Here is an 18,646-nt window from a genome sequence, read left to right as displayed (position 1 = left end):
CCGTTACTTGGAATACATTGGCAGTTATCACAAAATATGGGAGCCACATGGCAAAATGGTAAATAATAAATAAATAAATAAATAAATAAATAACTTTATTTATACCCTGCCCCCCTCTCCTTGAAGGGACTCGGGCCAGCTTACAACAATCAACAGATACAACAATAATAAAAGCAATAGACAAAGAACAATAAACAATTAGCAAGGAGAGGAACCAATTTTACATTTTGTCAACAAATTTAGTCAAGCTGTTTGCCAGTAAGGTTATACCTCTGGCAAAGAACAAGTGCATATCTAGCCAAGCTAATTTCAGTTCTAGTCAGAACTCTGATGAACATGCCACATGAATTTGTTGCAATTAAACTGTTCTGTGTGTGGCAAAATTCAGTGCACAATTAATCTCACTACTAGCATTCCATGCTGTTTACGTGTCCATGCTGATCCTAAAACAGATTTTCTAAGTCATGTGTTTTCACTATCCAGGCCAGGGAGAGGACCATTTCCCTTTTCTGCTCATTTTTTACTCATGTGAAATTAAAAAACAAAAAATAAATAGCATTTATCCTAGGCACACATTGTGTTTATATGAGAATATTGAAGGTTACTTGCTCTGAAATTCTGGTAGCTGTAGTCCAAAATCAACTTCTATGCAACTGATAATGCTTTAGGACATGCTATGGCTAGTGATTTGGGAAATCATGCAGCTGCCCTATATAGTTGGAAATGGTAGTCCAATAATATTTGGATGGCTGCACAAATCCAAGTCTTGCTATAGTAGTGTATGATAGGAACAAAGGCTGAAATATTAGAACTATTTATGGATACAGATAGATTTAATTACCTCTCACAATGAGGTATACAGAGGCAGGCTCCTCATCAGTGCTGTTGTCAAAGACGCACTGGTAGTTTCCCATATTCTTGCAGGAGGCCTTGGGTATATGGAGGGTGCCATTGTTGTACACCTCGACTTTAGCCTTCTTCTCCATGCCAACCCACTTTATGGTGGCATTCCCAGAGCAAAGGAGGCTCACTGGGTCTCCTTGGGCCACAATCAGAGGATTATGATGAGGGGTGATGCTGGGAGAAGCTGAACCTAGAAAGAATAAAAAGAGAGGAACCCATGGAGCTTGAGGAACTCTTTGTGACTGTCTTTCCCAGATAACACTGTACAGTGATAAAATAAAATAGCCTTAGTAAATCAAATATGTGTGCCCTGCTTTGTTAGCACTGCCATATCTTAGCCTGGATAAAGCTCTGGTGCTCCTACCCCCAAAATCAACCTCTAATGCAACTCATCAAAGTAACAGATTTGAACAATCAGTAGCACAAAGAACTTAAGAAAAATGCTAGTAAATGAAGAAAAGACTGAATAAATAGAAAAGGAGTGGGAAGAGGGCAATGATTTGGCAAAAATGTGGTAATCCAGGAAAATTACAGCTGTTTGGCTCAATGTACTAATCCACTGTGAGTAGCAACAGAATTTGCTCAAACTAGTCGCACAAACTTGTTTTTTCTTCGTGTACTCTGTGAATGCACACTAGTGGAGATAACTGCGCCTGCACAGGTTCCAGCGGAAAATCTTCCAAGCTGAATCTTTTAAATAAAATAAAATAAAAGCCAGCCCCTGGCACCAGCTCCCCAGTTCCTTTTTTCCACCGCAAGGTTCACGTTGGAAACTTCCCATGTCAACAACGTGCTTTCAAAGGTGCACACAATGTTCAGCAAAAATTCCTGACTCTGATGGCCACATTAAGTGCCTCCTCTGCCTAGAAGAAGGCCATGTTGTCAGGTTGTGCCGCCACTGCCTCGCCTTCACGGCTCAGGCGAGAAAAAACCGAGTGGCTTGCCTGAAGGCACTCCTTTATCAGAGGTCCTTGGTTCCAGCGCCTTCGACCTCCACCTTGGCCCAACAACCGCGATGGCCTTGACCTCTTCTAAGGTCTCAAAAACCTTGAAGGCCTTGAGACCCTCGAAAGCCCCATGCACAGTGACAACAACCATGGTGTCGACCTGTTCGAGCAAGGTAGGCTCCTCATTGACGTCGAGCTCTGTGGTTTCCGCAGCTTCAGTTCGATCCCACCTGGGAGCTCCGCCATCCTCTGTAGCAATGAAAATTTTAAGATTCAAGATTTTAAGATTCTGGCAGCTAAGTGTGGGGTTCAGCAGTCCCATGCCCAGCGCAAAAGCTAGTATCCACCATGGTACCGAAGATTCCCCCACCAGTCCTTCCCCAACCAGGGCTACAGACAACCTGTAAGGCAAGGACAATCAAACCAGCATCGCCAGCAGAGGAAGCACCACCAGGTCCAAAAGCAGCGAGGCCATACTGCTTCGAACAATAACAATCAGTCAAGGCACCAAGTTTGATGCCTTACCCCTCAATGCTGTCTTACCTTGGCCTACCACTGCTGCCTTCACCCATCAAACGGCCATGCCAACCCAGCCGCTGTGATGTCTCATGGGCCATGTAGTCCCGTTCCTAGTACTATTGTGGCAGACGAAGAGGAAAACTTTGGTTTCCCACCGATTCAGCCAGAATCGGAGCCCCTGCACCTGCAGGATGTTTGCCCTCAAGAAGTCAGCCAAACAAGCCTTGGGCAGAATTCTCCCCCGTTCTCTCGCCGGGATAATTATAATCGAGATAGAGGCGCTAGGGAGGCGAAGCGCCGAAGCGCCAGAATCGCTGCCAGACAATTAGCTGATTAAGCCTGTTTCCCTTGGGAAATCTTAAGGAGTCATGCATCTGGACACAGCTTGGGTTTCATTTCTTGTTCCCCAGGGAAAGTGTTCCTTGGCGGGAAAACAAGATCCTATATAGCTGTTTTACCGCAAGGAGACCCTTGCGGAGTCAATTCGTCAGCTTCGGGAGTAAGATCGTGTGTGGACTACGCAACTCCAGTTCCTTGTTTCCAGGACCTTGTTCTAGTTCCAAGCCTGCCTTGTTCTTCGGACCTCGCCACGGACCTTGTTCTTGCTTCTTGCTTCTTGTTGCCTCGTATCAAGTCTTGTTTGCCAAGAATCTAGTTTGTTTTCCAGCCTTGTTGTCAAGCTCCATTGGACTAAAGGACCTTGTCATTTCCCTACACTTTGCTTTGCAAAGTGTGTGTTTCGGTTATTGGATTATAACTTTGGATTCTAATATCACATATTGGACATTGCTTTTCTGGACTATATTTGACCTTTCCTGAAAGGTCTACTTCTGAACTTTATTCTTCACCTGTTTTTATTGACTTTATATATTCCTTTAATAAAGATATTAGATAGATTCTGGTCTCTGCGCATGGTTATTGGTGCTCTGCGGCCTGGGTCCTGACACCGCAAAACCTTCAATTTGGCAACCGCCTCACCTTTTTCGCAGCAGTCTGGCAAAATATTACCTCAGATGCATGGGTACTCAAAATTGTGACAGATGGCTATGCTTTGGCATTCGAAGAACTTCCACTAACGGACAGGTCCTCCACACTTACTCTTCTATTGAAATCCTCGAGGAGTAAACATCCTCCTCTCCAAAGGTGCCATCCTTCGTTCTCCTTCAGAACAGGACCTGCACACTTTCTTTTCCAGGTATTTTACCATTCCAAAAAGAGGAGGAGGCCTCCTACCCATCTTAGACCTCAGAACTTTAAACATATTCATCCATGCCTCAAAATTCCACATGGTGACCATAGCGCCTATCCTCCCACTCCTACAAAAGGGAGACTACTTCACTTCCATGGATTTATGGGACACTTACTTCCACATTTCCATCATAAAGCTCAACAGGCGCTTCCTAGCCTTCAAGGTCCTTGACCAAACCTACCAATTCTCTGTCCTCCCGTTCAGCCTTGTCAGAGCACCAAGGATGTTTATGAAGGTTATTTCAGTGGTAGCAGCCCACCTCAGAAAGCAGGGAATAATTATCTTCCCATATCTGGATGACTGGTTACTGGTCTCCCCCGACCCGACCACCCTACAGTCACATGTCTCGATTTCACTCAAGCTCCTATAGTCTCTTGGCCTCAAGCTCAACACCGAAAAATCATCCTTGAATTCGACCATAAGGATAAGGTTCATAGGCGCTCTCTTGGATTCCATGTCGCAGAGGGCGTTCCTCCCAACGGACAGATTTCTAGCCCTCCAGCATGAAATTGCGTCTGCAGGTCCCATTGATGGGTTCAAGCATGCTGTGTTCAGGTCCTCCTCGGCCACATGGCCTCCACAATCCTAGTTACTCCCTTTGCCCACCTCTGCCTGAGGCCGCTTCAGAGATGGTTTATTGACAAGTTCAAGCCATCGCGCCACCCAAATTCGATATGTCAATACTGGCAATGGCCAGAAGATCCCTGTTGTAGTGGACACTCCGATCGAATGTGTGCAAAGGAATACCTTTCCACCTGCCTCAGCCTTCCCTCTTGATAACAATGGACTCCTCCACATTTGCCTGGGGAGCTCACATGGCAAATCTTACCATCCAGGACCTTTGGTCCCCCCGGAAAGAAGTTATCACATAAACTTCCTGGAACTTTTTGCCATCTTCAAGGCACTGAAGACCTTCACCAGCCCAATCTCGGAGAAGGCAATCCAAATCCTCACCGACTAAATGGTGGCGATGTTCTACATAAACAAGCAGGGCTGCATGGGTTCGAGAAAGCTCATGACCCTAGCCACACACCTGTAACACCTTTGGCTGGGCGAACACTGGAAATCAACTCGTAGGCCAATAAACCATCTAATATCTTTATTAAAGAAATAAAAGAAACAAACAAAATTAAGCAGAGTATATAGTCCAGCTATTGTCCTTTGAGGTAAGGTGAAATATAATCCGATAAGATGAAATTCAATGTCCAGTATTAGAGTTCAAAGTTTTAAATCCAATAACCGAAACACACTCAAACTCTCAGGCAGTTTGAGTGGAGAATGAGCAAAGTCTTCCAGGGAAGTTCTTGGAATAAATGTCCAGAGCAAGGTTTCAAGGCAAGGCAAGGTTGTTCGTGCTGGATCTAAACACAGTCCACATTTGGCAAGGAAAGGGACGCAACTTCTGGTCTTCTCAAGAATAAGTGCGCCGGCAGGCCGCTGGGAAGCTCAGGAACAAGAGTCGAAGTATGCTATCCAACAGTCACGTTGACTCCGCGACAGGTAACCTGTGCACAGAACTTTTATGGAAGTTCACGAGCTCCCCGAAACAGGTGCTTGACTCCCCAGTTTTCCAAGAGAACGAAATGGTAACAACAACCTGCCAGATGTCAGCCTCCCTTAATCTTCCCAAGGGAATAGGCTCAGAATAGGCTCAAACACAATCACTCCATTCTGCTAATCTAGCACTCCTGCGGAGATTCTGCCTCCGAGACCTATCTGTTTGAAAAGAAAGTCTCCTATCAAACACTGAGTTCTCCGGAGAATCTGGGAGAGTTGCCTCTGGCTCAAGGCCGGTCTTAATTGGATTTGGCACAACATCAACCGACGGCATCTGGAAAGGGAGCGAGACTTGCTGGGCTGGGAAAAACTCCTCAGCTGCTTGAGGTCGCAGCTGGCGCACAAGTTTTAGTTGTGCAAAGGCCCTCCCGGTCAGCGTCAACACCTGAGCATTTAGGATGGTCGAATCAAGGGAGGCCTTCTTCAAAATTGGCCTCACTATAGCCTGTTTTAGGGCAGATGGAAATTTGCCTTGAACCAATGAAGCATTGATTATACTCACAAACCAATCTCCTAATCCTCCTCTGGCCAATTTTATAAGCCAAGAGGGGCAAGGGTCCATGGCACAAATGGTCACCCTCACAGCTCCAAGGATCTTGTCATCCAGGTGAACAAGCTGAAACGAATCCCACAAATTCAGACAGACAGGTGCCTCGGTTACCTCATTTGGCATTGCATCTAAGCTAGTGTCCAACTCAAGACGAATCTGAGCGACTTTATCTGCAAAATGGTGCGTGAACTCGCTGCACTGAGTTAACGTGCCTTCGGGTACCCTGAGGGTGGAGGGGCTCCCCAGTGACCCGGAACAACTCCGATGGTCTATTTGTTGCAAATGCTATGCGGGCAGTCGAGAAAGCCTTCCTGGCTGCCTGCATGGAATAGGCCTTAATGGCGGCTCTAGCCTGTGCTCGGTCAGATACATCACGAGTATTCCACCAGATGCACTCTAGTCTCCTTCTCGAGCGTTTCATCACTGCCAACTCCTCCGAAAACCAGGGAGCTGGAGTGACTCTTCGCAATGAGAGGGGACGTTCGGGAGCGATCGTGTCAATTGCCCTAGACATCTCGCTATTATAGCAATCTACCAAGGCATCGACAGGATCATCAGCACCCAAGACAGGAGAATCCCCAAGAGATCTCAGGAATCCATCTGGATCCATCAGTCTCTTGGGGCTGACCATCTTAATGGGTCCCCCACCCCTGCGGAGGTTTTGGGGACACGGTAAGTCTTAAACTGATCAGGTGGTGGTCAGACCATGACAATGGAAGAATATTTTGCTCTTCCACTCCGACCTCACCATCTGTCACAACAAAAACCAGGTCGAGCGTGTGACCAGCTTGATGGGTGGGATCAGATATCACTTGGGACATCCCTATTCTTCAGGTACCTTGCTGTGGACTGGAAAGAAAGAACTCAATATAATTTTGATTTTTATTACTCATCTCTGTAGTAAAGTCATAAGAAAAGTTAAATGGACCTTATGTTAATTGAGACTTCAGCACATGGTCTATAAAACTGTCAGGCTACGTCCAGGGAGCTGTAGTTTGGCGAGGCATCAACACCCTGCCAGAGAAGGCCAAAGACCCTATAAAATCACAACTCACAGGATTCCATAGCATTGAGTCATGGCTGTTAAAGTGATGTCAAACTGAATTGATACTACAACAAGCATGGGCAAACTTCGGCCCTCCAGGTGTTTTGAACTTCAACTCCCACAATTCCTAACAGGTGGTAGGCTGTTAGGAATTGTAGGAGTTGAAGTTCAAACTTCAAGAGGCCGATATTTGCCCATGCCTGTTCTACAGTGTAGATGCACCCTGTGACAAAACTTCTAAAAGTCCCTATTTCTTTTCTTTTCTTTTCTTTTCTTTTCTTTTCTTTTCTTTTCTTTTCTTTTCTTTTCTTTTCTTTTCTCTTTTCTCTTTTCTCTTTTCTCTTTTCTCTTTTCTCTTTTCTCTTTTCTCTTTTCTCTTTTCTCTTTTCTCTTTTCTCTCTCTTTTCTCTTTTCTCTTTTCTCTTCTCTCTTTTCTCTTTTCTCTTTTCTCTTTTCTCTTCTCTCTTTTCTCTTCTCTCTTTCTCTCTTTCTCTCTTTCTCTCTTTCTCTCTTTCTCTCTTTCTTTCTTTCTTTCTTTCTTTCTTTCTTTCTTTCTTTCTTTCTTTTTGATGTTGGCACCTTGACTTCCCCAGACATCATGGCCAGTGCAAAATGCTGAGGGGTTTAGCACAAAAAAAAGAGAACTTTTACAAACTTTGTTTTGGAATGGAGACTGGCAATTAAATTAACAGTAGAGCAAGCTACTGGGGTGTGTCCATGTCTTTATTATGGATTTAAACTCATCTCTTCCCAGCCTGAATCTAAGGATTGAAGGGAGACATCTTGCTCATCTTTAGGCTTTGGCTGTGTCCAAAAACATGAGGCCAAATCTTTTCTGTTAAGTCAGCATCCACAACCATGAACAATATATTTTTAATGGGAAGATGGGGAAGTGAGAAATGAATCAGTGCCTGAGATATGCTGAGGAAAGCAGTGAGAAGAAAAACCTCTGTCGTGCCCTTGCAGAGCAGAGGAAACACATTGAGGATGGTTGTCTCTGAGCTGCCTGCGTGGCTCCCCGGTTCTGTGCCCTTCTTCTTTCTCTCTTTGGCCCCTCAAGATCATTTCTGCTTTTTACATTTTATGGCAGACCTAACAAGGATTGCATGTGTAGTTATCTTTTCTATACATTCCTTACAAACCACTGAAGCAAATTTGATGGGTTTTTTTTGGCATTAGCTCCCACCATCACTCCACCCAAAGTTGAGAAAAGCATTTGAAGCCTGAGCAAATTTCTTCTGATTCAAATGGTGTCATAATTTAGGTTCCCCAAAACATGATCTCATTTGGAAGTCCCATGCTGTCAACCCTATGAAAATGTAAATTTTGGCTGGTTAATCATGATTTTGGGCTACAATCGTACACGCACTTGTTGAGCTACCATGAATAGGAACATAATGTTCTTAGCAGGAACAAAAATCAGCCATAGTTGGGAAGTAATGAATTACAAATAATGCAATTATCTGGAATGAGTTAACTGAGACTGATATAATGTGAACACAACAGAGTTACATTTCTAAAGTAATGGGAAGTGGGAACAATGCATTTTTTTGGTATATTGCTTAACATTTTTTATTTTTAGCTACTTAATTTGAAATAAAATTTTATGATATTGTTTTGTACATAATTGTTCATGTTTCAAACCATTCTTCTGTACATAGTACTGTACAGTTTTATTTCTGAGTGGAGACAACCTCCTTTCCTTCCCTCTCCAAATTAAGAGTAAATTAAGGGGAGAGGTTTTATAATGATAGCAACTTTCTTTCAGGGAAGCTTGCATTAAGTAACATAATAGATTGCTTAAAGACTTTTTAAGGCTCTGGAAATCAGCACACATATACATATTATATAGGTTAGGGAATGAATCCTCATTAATCCATATGATATATTTATGTGTCATTTGACTCATGCTATGTTAATTATACTTTTTGCCATTTGTCATGTAACACATTTTGAAAAAAATCTACTGCCAGTATTAGTTATTTTCACATTTTAAAAACTCCTTACACATTGAGATCTCACTGTATATCCCAGTAAACACAATAGTTGTGTTCCTGGGCATGACTACTTTAATAGTATCAAAGGCAGGAATATTGTGGGAAGAATAAGGGTAGGTTCCTATGCCAGTTCAACAGTAGAACAGTTCAATAGTTTACAGAAATTTTTTCATTCACACTTAACCATACGTATGTCAGGCATGGGCAAACACAGGCCGCGGGCCAGACATGCCCCTTTGGGTTCTTCGTCCTGGCCCTTGTCTGCTTCGACCTCCCCTTCAGTATATGGATGCAGTGGCCAGTGGCCCATTGCATTTCAAATTGAGAGGAGGGCCCGGGGCAGAGACATGTCTCTATCAAGCGCTCTGGAGAGCACTCAGCAGTGGCATGTTTCTCTCCCTCCTCTGAGCCCAAGGAAGGTGGGCTACTGCTTTTCTGGGGCCTGGGAGAGAAATGCCGCAGTTGCCAAGCGGCAGCGGTGTGTTTGTCTCCCTGAAGACAGACCCACCCCTTGCCTTTCCCAGCCCTGGTTTCACCCCTTCTGTCCCCAGCTCAGCCCCTTCTGGCCCATGACCTCGCCCTTCCTGGCCCCACCTACACTCTCTCCTGGCCCAGCCCTTGTAGCTGGGCCCACTAGGCAGCCTCAGGGTAAAAAAGTTTGCCCATGCCTGGTATATATGAAAGAACCGAGTCAGGTAAGCCTTGCATAAGTAGTCAAAAACATTTTGAAACATCTAGAAACCAACTGAAGTTTTCTTATGAAATGCATCCATGAATGACCTTTTCTTTACCATCTTCCACCTTTCTTTTAAATTCCATTAGCCAAATGTCTACAGATCTATCAATTAACAGGAAAGTGATTACTGTTGAAACAAGCTTATCTCCCCCTGCCCCCTTCCCTTAATATCTGGTTTGTTGTTTATGCATGCTACATGCTAAGTAAGTGAATCTGGGGGTCAGCTTCTGTTTACCTTGCCTATTGCAGACAGGCATCATAAAGATATATTTTCCCCTATCTTAGGTTTTATTGCATCTCATAATGCAGACCTGCTGCAGACACGAAGAAATCTGGCTCTCCAGCTCTCCTTCCCTATTCTCCCAGTGCTGGTGCTGCTAAACAACATTCATCTAGACAGATGACAAGGAATAAAATTGAGGCTGAGAAGGCATAAATAGACTTTACAAAAAGAAGTTTCTTTCTCAGAGGCTATGTTGATTGAAATATTCACTATACTATTGATTGTTATTATATTTTCTTAAATATAGCAAATATTTTCTTAAATACCATAAGACAGCTGCAGGAGAGTTTGTTACCAATGTTTGTTCAGCCATTAAAAATTGTAAAAAATGTACTGCTGGAGAGATGAGTCAATGCTGATGACCCCAGTGACCAATAGAATTTGGCAATAACTTTATATAGTGCTATCTGTATAATACAGAGGAAAACACTCTCTGAACCTGTTTCAGTGGGCTTTAACACATCACTCTCTGAGCAAAAATATCCCATTTTGGAATGGGATATTGTAGATCAGGCTTTGTGTGGAGATAGCCCCAGGTTCAGTTCCCAGCATCCCCAGATTCTGCTCAGAAAAGCCCAGAGAGCCACCGCCAGTCAGTGTAGAGAAAAATTGGAGGAATAGAGAGATAAGTGGTTGGTTGGATCAAGGTAGCTTTCTGTCTCTCTTTTGAGTTCATGGCCATTTGAATGTTACTGTTAGAAGGGATTAAGAATTTTGTTTATGGACATAAAGATGGTGTGAGCCAATGTGTGTAGTGGTTTGAGCTTTGGGTTATGACCCTGAAGACCTGGGTTCAATTATTATGGAAAACAGCTAAGTGAACTTGAGGGAGTCACACACACTCCAATGAAAGATTTGCCTCTGGAATGCTGTAAGTCAGAAATGAATTGAAGTCACACAAGGTTGGGGCAAAATACTGTTCCTATTATTTCCCTGGTCTGATCTTGGCTGCTTGGTGTTGTGATCATTTTTCCCTTTTAGGAGCACTGGATAATGAAACTGGAATTAGCAAAAAAGCATTGAACAAACCCAATAATAAATTATCTTAATAATCTTTCATTAACAATTTGTAGTGGCAGATCATGGTAAAATCATTCAAGGTGAAGCGAAGTTAGAGCTGTCATTCACAAAACTACATTTCCTTCTACCTCCTCACCCTTTATCATGTTCTCCCCCATAGATTTTTTATTTTTTCAATAGTTAATCTCAATTAAATCATAAGCACATCACAACAGAGGACATTATTATACTTATTAATGTCCACTTAGTAGCATCTTGATATGGGAATCATAATGAACTAACTGAAAACAAATGTAAAGAACAATTCATTTGATAAAGTATCCAAAGGTGCAATCAGCTTGGATTTGAGAGGACTCCCAGTCGATAACAAAGGGTGTCTGTCTTTCTACTGAAGGGGATCATCTCTACATTATTTGTTTTTCTTAGAACACCAATGGATTTGACACAAAATCCATATGTATTTTAGATAATTCAGTCACATTGCACCTATTGGGCTTCTTGGTAGTCCCATGTGGGTTAACAATTTGTCCTAGGACCTCTTCACATGGGCTAATTTTCAGCGGTGATGACAGGTTTTTGCAAGTGTGGCCACAGTGCCCAACAGCTTCCATCACAACCTGGAGAAGTACTTCCAGGGTGGCTCCATGGCCAAACTGAAAAAAACACCCCTGCCACTACTGAAAATAAGCCAGCAGCAAAAGATGGGAGGCTTCCCGTCTTTCCCTTGAAATAAAGGAAAAGAGCTGGCTTCTTCACACCTCCCCCATGTGATGAGGTAGGGGGGAAGCCGGGATGGTGCGGGGCATGGGGCAACAGGTCCCCATGCCCACTGGGTGGGTACTGCCAAGATTACCGCAATCTGCAGCGATCTGAAGAGATTCTGGCGGTGTGTGTGACAAGGTCCCTACAACACAACAACGGTACATAATGGTTGCACATATCAGATGAAAATCAGCAATAATGAACTAACTATTTTAGGAAGGTTTGTCCACTTTTAGAGATTAACTAATTGAAGAAATTTTACAAATCTTCTGTGGAGCCCTGGAGTTGTTCTAGAAAGCCATGCCAAAGCTACTGGACTAAAATAAATCAAATTGAGACTTAACTGTTGTATAAAGAACAGGAACTGCTGGTCAATATTCACTTCAGAATCCATGAAAAATAGGGGATAAGTGACGATCAAAAAGTAATAAAACAGAAATTGATTTTGTAAAAATATATACATAAAGTCCACAATATTTCATGAGACTCAAAGAGGAACATTTGTGGTTGCTGTTCACGAGCACAACCCACCACACTTGCACAATCACAATCCAAATGCCACACAGTGAATATATGAGGAAGACATACTTCCCTATCCATTTGATTTTACAAGTGTGACTGTTGGGAAATCAACACTCCTTTGAAGTGGAAATGCTTGCTGGAAAAACCACACCTGAGTTGCATACAACCATTTACTGGCAACTGTGTATTTCACGCGTACAAAAGCACACAGACGCTTATATGATTGGGCACATACATGCACACAAAGCTGGGCCAGTCCTGTAGAGTTGTGCAAAACTCTTTAAGTTGCCTGTCAACCTCTGGAGACCCCATGAATTTCATAGGATTTTCTTAAGCAAGGAATACTCAGAGGTGGTTTCATCTGAAACAGCCAGAACAGAAACCATCCTAGCTACTCACTAGGTGCTTGTATTTTCACTACTATAAGTGACTGGAGCATTGCTCAGTTTGTGGCATCTCATTTATCTCTCTCCATGTGTTGCTGCCACAAAATTCCATATATTTGGAAGCAAATATCATTATGTTTTTCCACTCTTTATTTCATCACCACCTCTTTATTTCATCACCACCATTTAGGACTAATGACCCCATCACATTCACCAAATCCAGCAACCTAGGATGCTTGAAGCCTGTTTTGGGGACGGAGTCCCACATCAACCATCACACATCATGTGACTTCCAGAGGAGGCCCCACTCCCAACCAGGGTGGAAGCATCCTCGAACGCTTCCTTCACATCACAGGAGGTTTATCACAGAGAGGGAGCTGCATTCGTGATAATGTATCTGCCCCGCTGCCCCTCTCTTTCCTCCGTGAAGCTAGGCAAAGCAGGATGCTTTGATTGGCATTTGTGATAAGGTTGTAAGTCTGGACTGCAGAGCTCCACAGGAAAAAAATTGTGGGGTTGATCAGTCAGACGGAGTGGAGAACAGGGTCTGATGCAACACCATAGAGTGGTTCACTGACACTTAAGCTTGGCCCAGGATGTAGCTATGAGGAGGTTGCACAATGAGGTTTCCCTTCCCCAGTGAAATGTCCCTTTTGTCCCCAAGTTTCTAGCACTGCAACATTGGAGCCTTCCAACCATTTGTTTTCTTTGAACAACACTTATTGAACACCAAAAGCGCAGGCAGGAACATGGACATCTTTCAATCTGATGTTCCCACAGTGCTGTGGGATGAAATTAGTTAAGACCATTATGAGCATGACCCACCACACTTAAAATATTGAGAGTGGTTTGCAGGTGCCTATGTCATATTGTAGCAGATTTATTGTTGTCCACTTTGGTGAGTTGGTGAATACCATTCTAGTGAGATGTGATTATTAGATAATGCTTTGCCTGTTCTCTGTGACACTCATCCTAACTCTAAAGTGTCAGATTTTTAAAATTCTAGTTGGATTGTTATGATCAAGAGTTGGGGAGGGATCGGAGGAGACAGTGATAGCTTAGCTGGTGAATGCTGTCACTGCATCCCAGAAAGCTGTTTCCATGGGCACAAGTGGGAGAGACGTTGTCATCCTCCTCCTGCAACTTTCCACCTACATTTACAATCTTTAGAACTTTCACTGGGAAATTCTCCAGAACATGTCTTCAGTGCCAAGATGGAAATAAAAACCCCAACAGTGCAGTGAGTATTAAAGTTTAAATTGGGTCAGGACCACACCACTGTTGCTTAATCCAGCTCCTGCATATACAGCCTCTATCCAGACGGATGGTCACATGATAGTAATAAAAGTCAAACACAGCACCAACTAGAACTTATTTGTAGACATGTTCTCACAATCTAGAGAAATGGGGAGATGGACATTGAGTTCACAAATATCATACCCTCACTGGGATCAGCGAAAAGTTCACTTAGAGCAGTGGTTCTCAACCTGTGGGTCCCCAGGTGTTTTGGCCTACAACTCCCAGAAATCCCAGACAGTTTACTAGCTGTTAGGATTTCTGGGAGTTGAAGGCCAAAACATCTGGGGGACCCACAGGTTGAGAACCACTGACTTAGAGGCTAGCTAGCGTTCTGTAGGGGATATTATGCATCAAGCAGAAGGACCAGACTAGATGGTCAATGAGATCCTTTACGTAACTCCAAAATCTCTGCCACTGTGATTCTGCAGCTGTTTCATGGAATGGCCTTTTGGATGGGAAGATTTTGCAGTTTCTCTTGGAACATGAAGGCTCACAGGAGACCTCTGGTTGCCATAAGATAGGCACCAAATGCTGAAGAAGCTGAAAGGAGCCATGTTACCAATTTGACCTTGGTCCATGCATAGATAGTTCCAAATACATTCTAGGAAGAGTTGAGACAGCCAGGGTCAGGCAGGGAAAGAATGACACATATTTAAAATCATATTAATCTCGCCTGTTTAAACACAGGACACATCAACAAAAGTGGAAGATGTTCCATTTGCCACCTAGAATCGGGTGTGGGCTGACCATTGTATTCTGAAATATTTAATTGTCACATGTGATTCTGTAAAGATGTACAAACATTATTTGATTATAAAAACAGATTTTTTTTAGATGTAAGGCACCACTAAGAATGTAACTTTTTAAAAGCTCTTTTAGGTCCCATCCTAGAAGAAAAGCATGATATAAAATGAATAAGCAAATAATTTTCTAAAGTTCCTTAAACATAGGTAAAATTGCTCTGATATCTCGACTATCATTTCCAATTACCAGAACCAATTTTCACACAAAATGCCACAAAACCCTAATAACGGTTCCTTTCCCACTTCTTTAGTTCTTCCAGTAAACACTGGCTACTGGCTTTTCATCATTACCATATTGTCTAATAGTGGCCGTCAATTACAATATGAGGCCCTTTATCTCCCATCAGAGCCATGACTTGTAACTTTTTTGTCCTACACTTATTTCCAGAGGTTAAGTCAAAATTACTGTATGTGTCTATACAAAGGTGCGGGTTTCCATCTTAGTTGATCTAGACTAAAGCAACCTCCTTTGACGTCCCCACCCATATTATGCACTGTGGGTGGATGAATACTAAATAAATACATGGCACTGTGCAATCTATCACAGGATGTTTTCTTCTGTTTGCAGAAGTTGAAATTTAGAAACTATATATTTTTTAAAAATAGTGGAATAGGCCCAGGAAAGGCAATTGATATTAAGGAGAAATGCAATAAATGGTTTCTTAAGTTGGGGAAGTGGAAAGGCAGACAGCAAAATAATTCAGTTTACTGGAAATCCACCAGGGTTTTCTTTATTTTGAGATATATATATATATATATATATATATATATATATATATATATATATATAAAATATATATATATATAAAATATTTATATATATATAAAATCAACAAAATGTTTTGTGGCATCTTAAATATTGACATTTTTATTTCGCATATAGCTTTTTTTTGTTGGACTTCAGGCAATTTTATGAGAGGCATCAGAGAAAGTTGTTTATGGTCCACACCCGACAACAACACAAGTGCAGCCACACTCCCAAACAAGTGGCAGACTTGTTGTAAAACATGATGTTTTGGTGCTTAATTTGTAAAATCATAATGTAATTTGACCTTTAATAGACTTTTCCTTAATCCCTCCTTATTATCCAACATTTTTGCTTACCCAATGTTCTTCCAGCCCGTTTATGTTGGATAAGTGAGACTCTACTCTCTCTCTCTCTCTCTATATATATATATATATAGACTCAGAAAAACTATTTTGAATATATATATATATATATATATATATTCAAAATAGTTTTTCTGAGTCTGTCTTTGAGTATATTACACTCCAGTATTTACTATTTTAAAATTAAAACAATATAACATCACAAGCAATAACTGGTTATGTCCTGGGCAGTTAAAGTTGGTATAAATATGATCCGGCACATTCATGCCCAATCTGGTGCTGTTGTGTACAAGTGATGACAGTCAATCCCCTTTCCCTGTGCTAATAAGTGCAGGGAAATAGTAATGGCACTGGGGTCCCATCTGGATAGTGGATCTGGCCAAATCAGACTTGATTCAACTGTCCAGACTGCCCTGAAACAGTGGAATACTTAGGAGTATGTTGAAACTGTGGGGTATACCCCAATCTTTGCCTAAAGTGGGGCAAACTGGGCAAAACCTTCTCTGGAAATAGCTGTTTATCTTGAAAGTAGCCAGCCTTCCTTTCATGGTGAAGCCAGAATCTTTTGACTTCTGTAGACAACACTGGGTTAGTATCACATCAGTTAATTCACTTGAATGTAGACTTCATCTCTCATCCAATAATGAAGTAGTACTTCACTTTACAAGACAATCTAGGTTGAGTTAGTCTGGCGTACTGTTAAACATGTGAAAATTTCCAGAATTTGCTTTTTTAAACTAGCATTCTATAGAAAACCCCAAAGTTGAATGCTCAATACATTGTTCATTTGTCCATACAAGGGGCTGGTATGGCCACAGAAGACTAGCAGTCACTTATGACAAATGGTAAGAGAGCAAGTAATAGTTTCCCTCATAACTGGAAAAAAGGCAAGAGATTCAGTAAGAATCATATGATTTTTTCAACAAATATAATTCTTGGTTTGGGCATGAAATCATTCCATGCTCAATTAATCTTTCCCATGGCAGAACCTCCATCCCACAGAAATGGTCTGGGATCTCTAATGTCAAGGGTAAGTTGCTATGCCGTGGAGAGAGTGAGTCCCAAAAACTGAGTGGAGGCAAGTTCTGTGTGGGAAACATTTATACTAATGGTAGACAGAACCTGAATCCAACATACTGTAAAAACCCATGGAGAGACAATTCAGAAACAATGCATCTCCCACCTCCTATGTTTTCTGAGTTGGGTAAAGTTACCTTTTTGTACTACAATTCATAACAATCTTAAGCCAGCACAGCTGACTGGGTGTTTTGAGAACTGCAAAGAACTGCAGAAATAAGTAATACCTGACTCTTCAAAAGTCTAACATACAGTTAGCTAAATAAACTTATTTCAAATCAGAAAATTGGTTTATCTAACTATTCTCCAGCTCTCACATGAGCTGCTATTGTGTGGGTGTGATTGGCAAAAATGCAGACATACCCTGGGAGATGGTTCCCAAAAGAAGCATCCAGACAGCTGGGCCCATTGTCCTGGAGTGAAGGTGTCCAGTCCGCACCAGCCAGGTGTGCTGCCGCGGTGTTAGAAAAATGCCAGTGCCTCCTTGGTCCAAAGGGTCTGCTTTGAGAAGAAAGAGGTGGATGAAGCAGAAAATACTGCTAGTCTTTCTTCAGCCATGCATTTGCTGGATCTGTTTGCTGCTTTGGGGAAGAAACTTCTCCTTTTTAAGGATGACCACAAGTTAGGAAATTCCTAGTTTAGCTAGAAAAAGAAGAGCGTGTAAGCGAGTGTGTGTAATGAAAAAACAAAACAAAACAAAAAACCAAGCTTCTCCTGCAACAGCTGGGGAGGGGAAAGTAGTTCCCTCATTGAAAGGACCCCTCTCAAATCTATCCATGTCCACAAGGGCTTGATTTTTATTTAAAAATTTTTTAAATGCCAATCAGGATTTTACTAAAGGACCTATATAAGGGAGAGATGAGGTGAGGGTGAAGATATGTAGAATCATATCTAGTCATCTACAGCTTACCTGCCAACCTCCATCTATTCATGGATCCTGAAAACATTAAACTAATAAGCTATGTATTCACTGGAAGACAATGGTTTCTGCAAAACCTCTCTGGAATTTTTCATTGGATCAAATCACTTTAATAGGAGCACACACAATCTAGACTTAGTGTATTTCAATGCATAATAGTCACACTTTCCTCCCTTTTTGCTACTATTATGCAGGGAAATCATTTTGCAGCTGCAGGGCTTCTCTTGACTGCCAGATGAAGGAAATCCCATAGCTGCAGAGTCACTCACAGGAGAAATACAAGGTGTTCTTAGGCTGCTGCCAGCTAAGGGAGACCCCGGTACTCTTGCTGGCAGGCATGCAGGAAAGTGAAAGATCACCCACCCCCAGAGAGAGAGTGACAAGGCCCCAGTCTGCTGCAGCAGCCGAGAGGGGCCTTGTTGCTCTTTGGATAGCAAGCGCCATCCAGAGAAGTTCACCCATTTGCCCGCCTCTCCCCTCAGAATTAGGGAGTCTTGTCCATTGCATACTAGTTTCAACTCCCTTTTTGGAATACCACTTTTGGCACCCCAAAAAGGGAGTTGAAATTAGTATGCGATGGCTACTATTATGAAATACAGTATGTACAAAGACTCCATGTACTATACACAATTTCAAACTTATTGGCATTGTGGGAGAATATTACATTTTAGTTCATTTTCTGCATAGGATCAAGTCACTTCATAATTATCCTCTGCCTCCATTTTCTTCTTCTTTTCTATCATTTCATAGGAAACCTGGCACCAAATAAAGGGGTATCTTGCGATGGAGTTGAACAATTTTCTTATTGTCTTCTCCCTCTTTGCAAGGAGAGTCTGCATTCTGACATGGTATGTCTCTCTCCCATTATCAGAGAGAAAACAGCTGTTGTGTGTGGTATTGATGGTTTGAATGTTGGACTAGGACTTCAGAACATTGGGATTCAAATGTTCATTCAGACATTG

General features: G+C 42.2%; 1 protein-coding gene across 1 annotated transcript in view; it reads right to left on the bottom strand.

The window, feature by feature from the left end:
- Window positions 1-17,957, bottom strand: part of csf1r (colony stimulating factor 1 receptor) — a 43,985-nt gene extending 26,028 nt beyond the window's left edge. Inside the window, exons 1-2 of the mRNA XM_008104835.3 lie at window positions 17,129-17,957; window positions 842-1,093 (exon numbers count right to left, since the gene is read on the bottom strand). Of these exons, the coding sequence (XP_008103042.1) occupies window positions 842-1,093; window positions 17,129-17,174 (298 nt within the window). The 5' untranslated portion in view covers window positions 17,175-17,957. The remainder of the gene's footprint in view (window positions 1-841; window positions 1,094-17,128) is intronic.
- Between the last annotated feature and the right edge of the window lie 689 nt (window positions 17,958-18,646).

This window comes from Anolis carolinensis, chromosome 2 (genome assembly GCF_035594765.1).
Source record: "Anolis carolinensis isolate JA03-04 chromosome 2, rAnoCar3.1.pri, whole genome shotgun sequence".
Lineage (NCBI taxonomy): Eukaryota > Metazoa > Chordata > Lepidosauria > Squamata > Dactyloidae > Anolis > Anolis carolinensis.
This window is presented reverse-complemented; position numbering and strand designations above follow the sequence as displayed.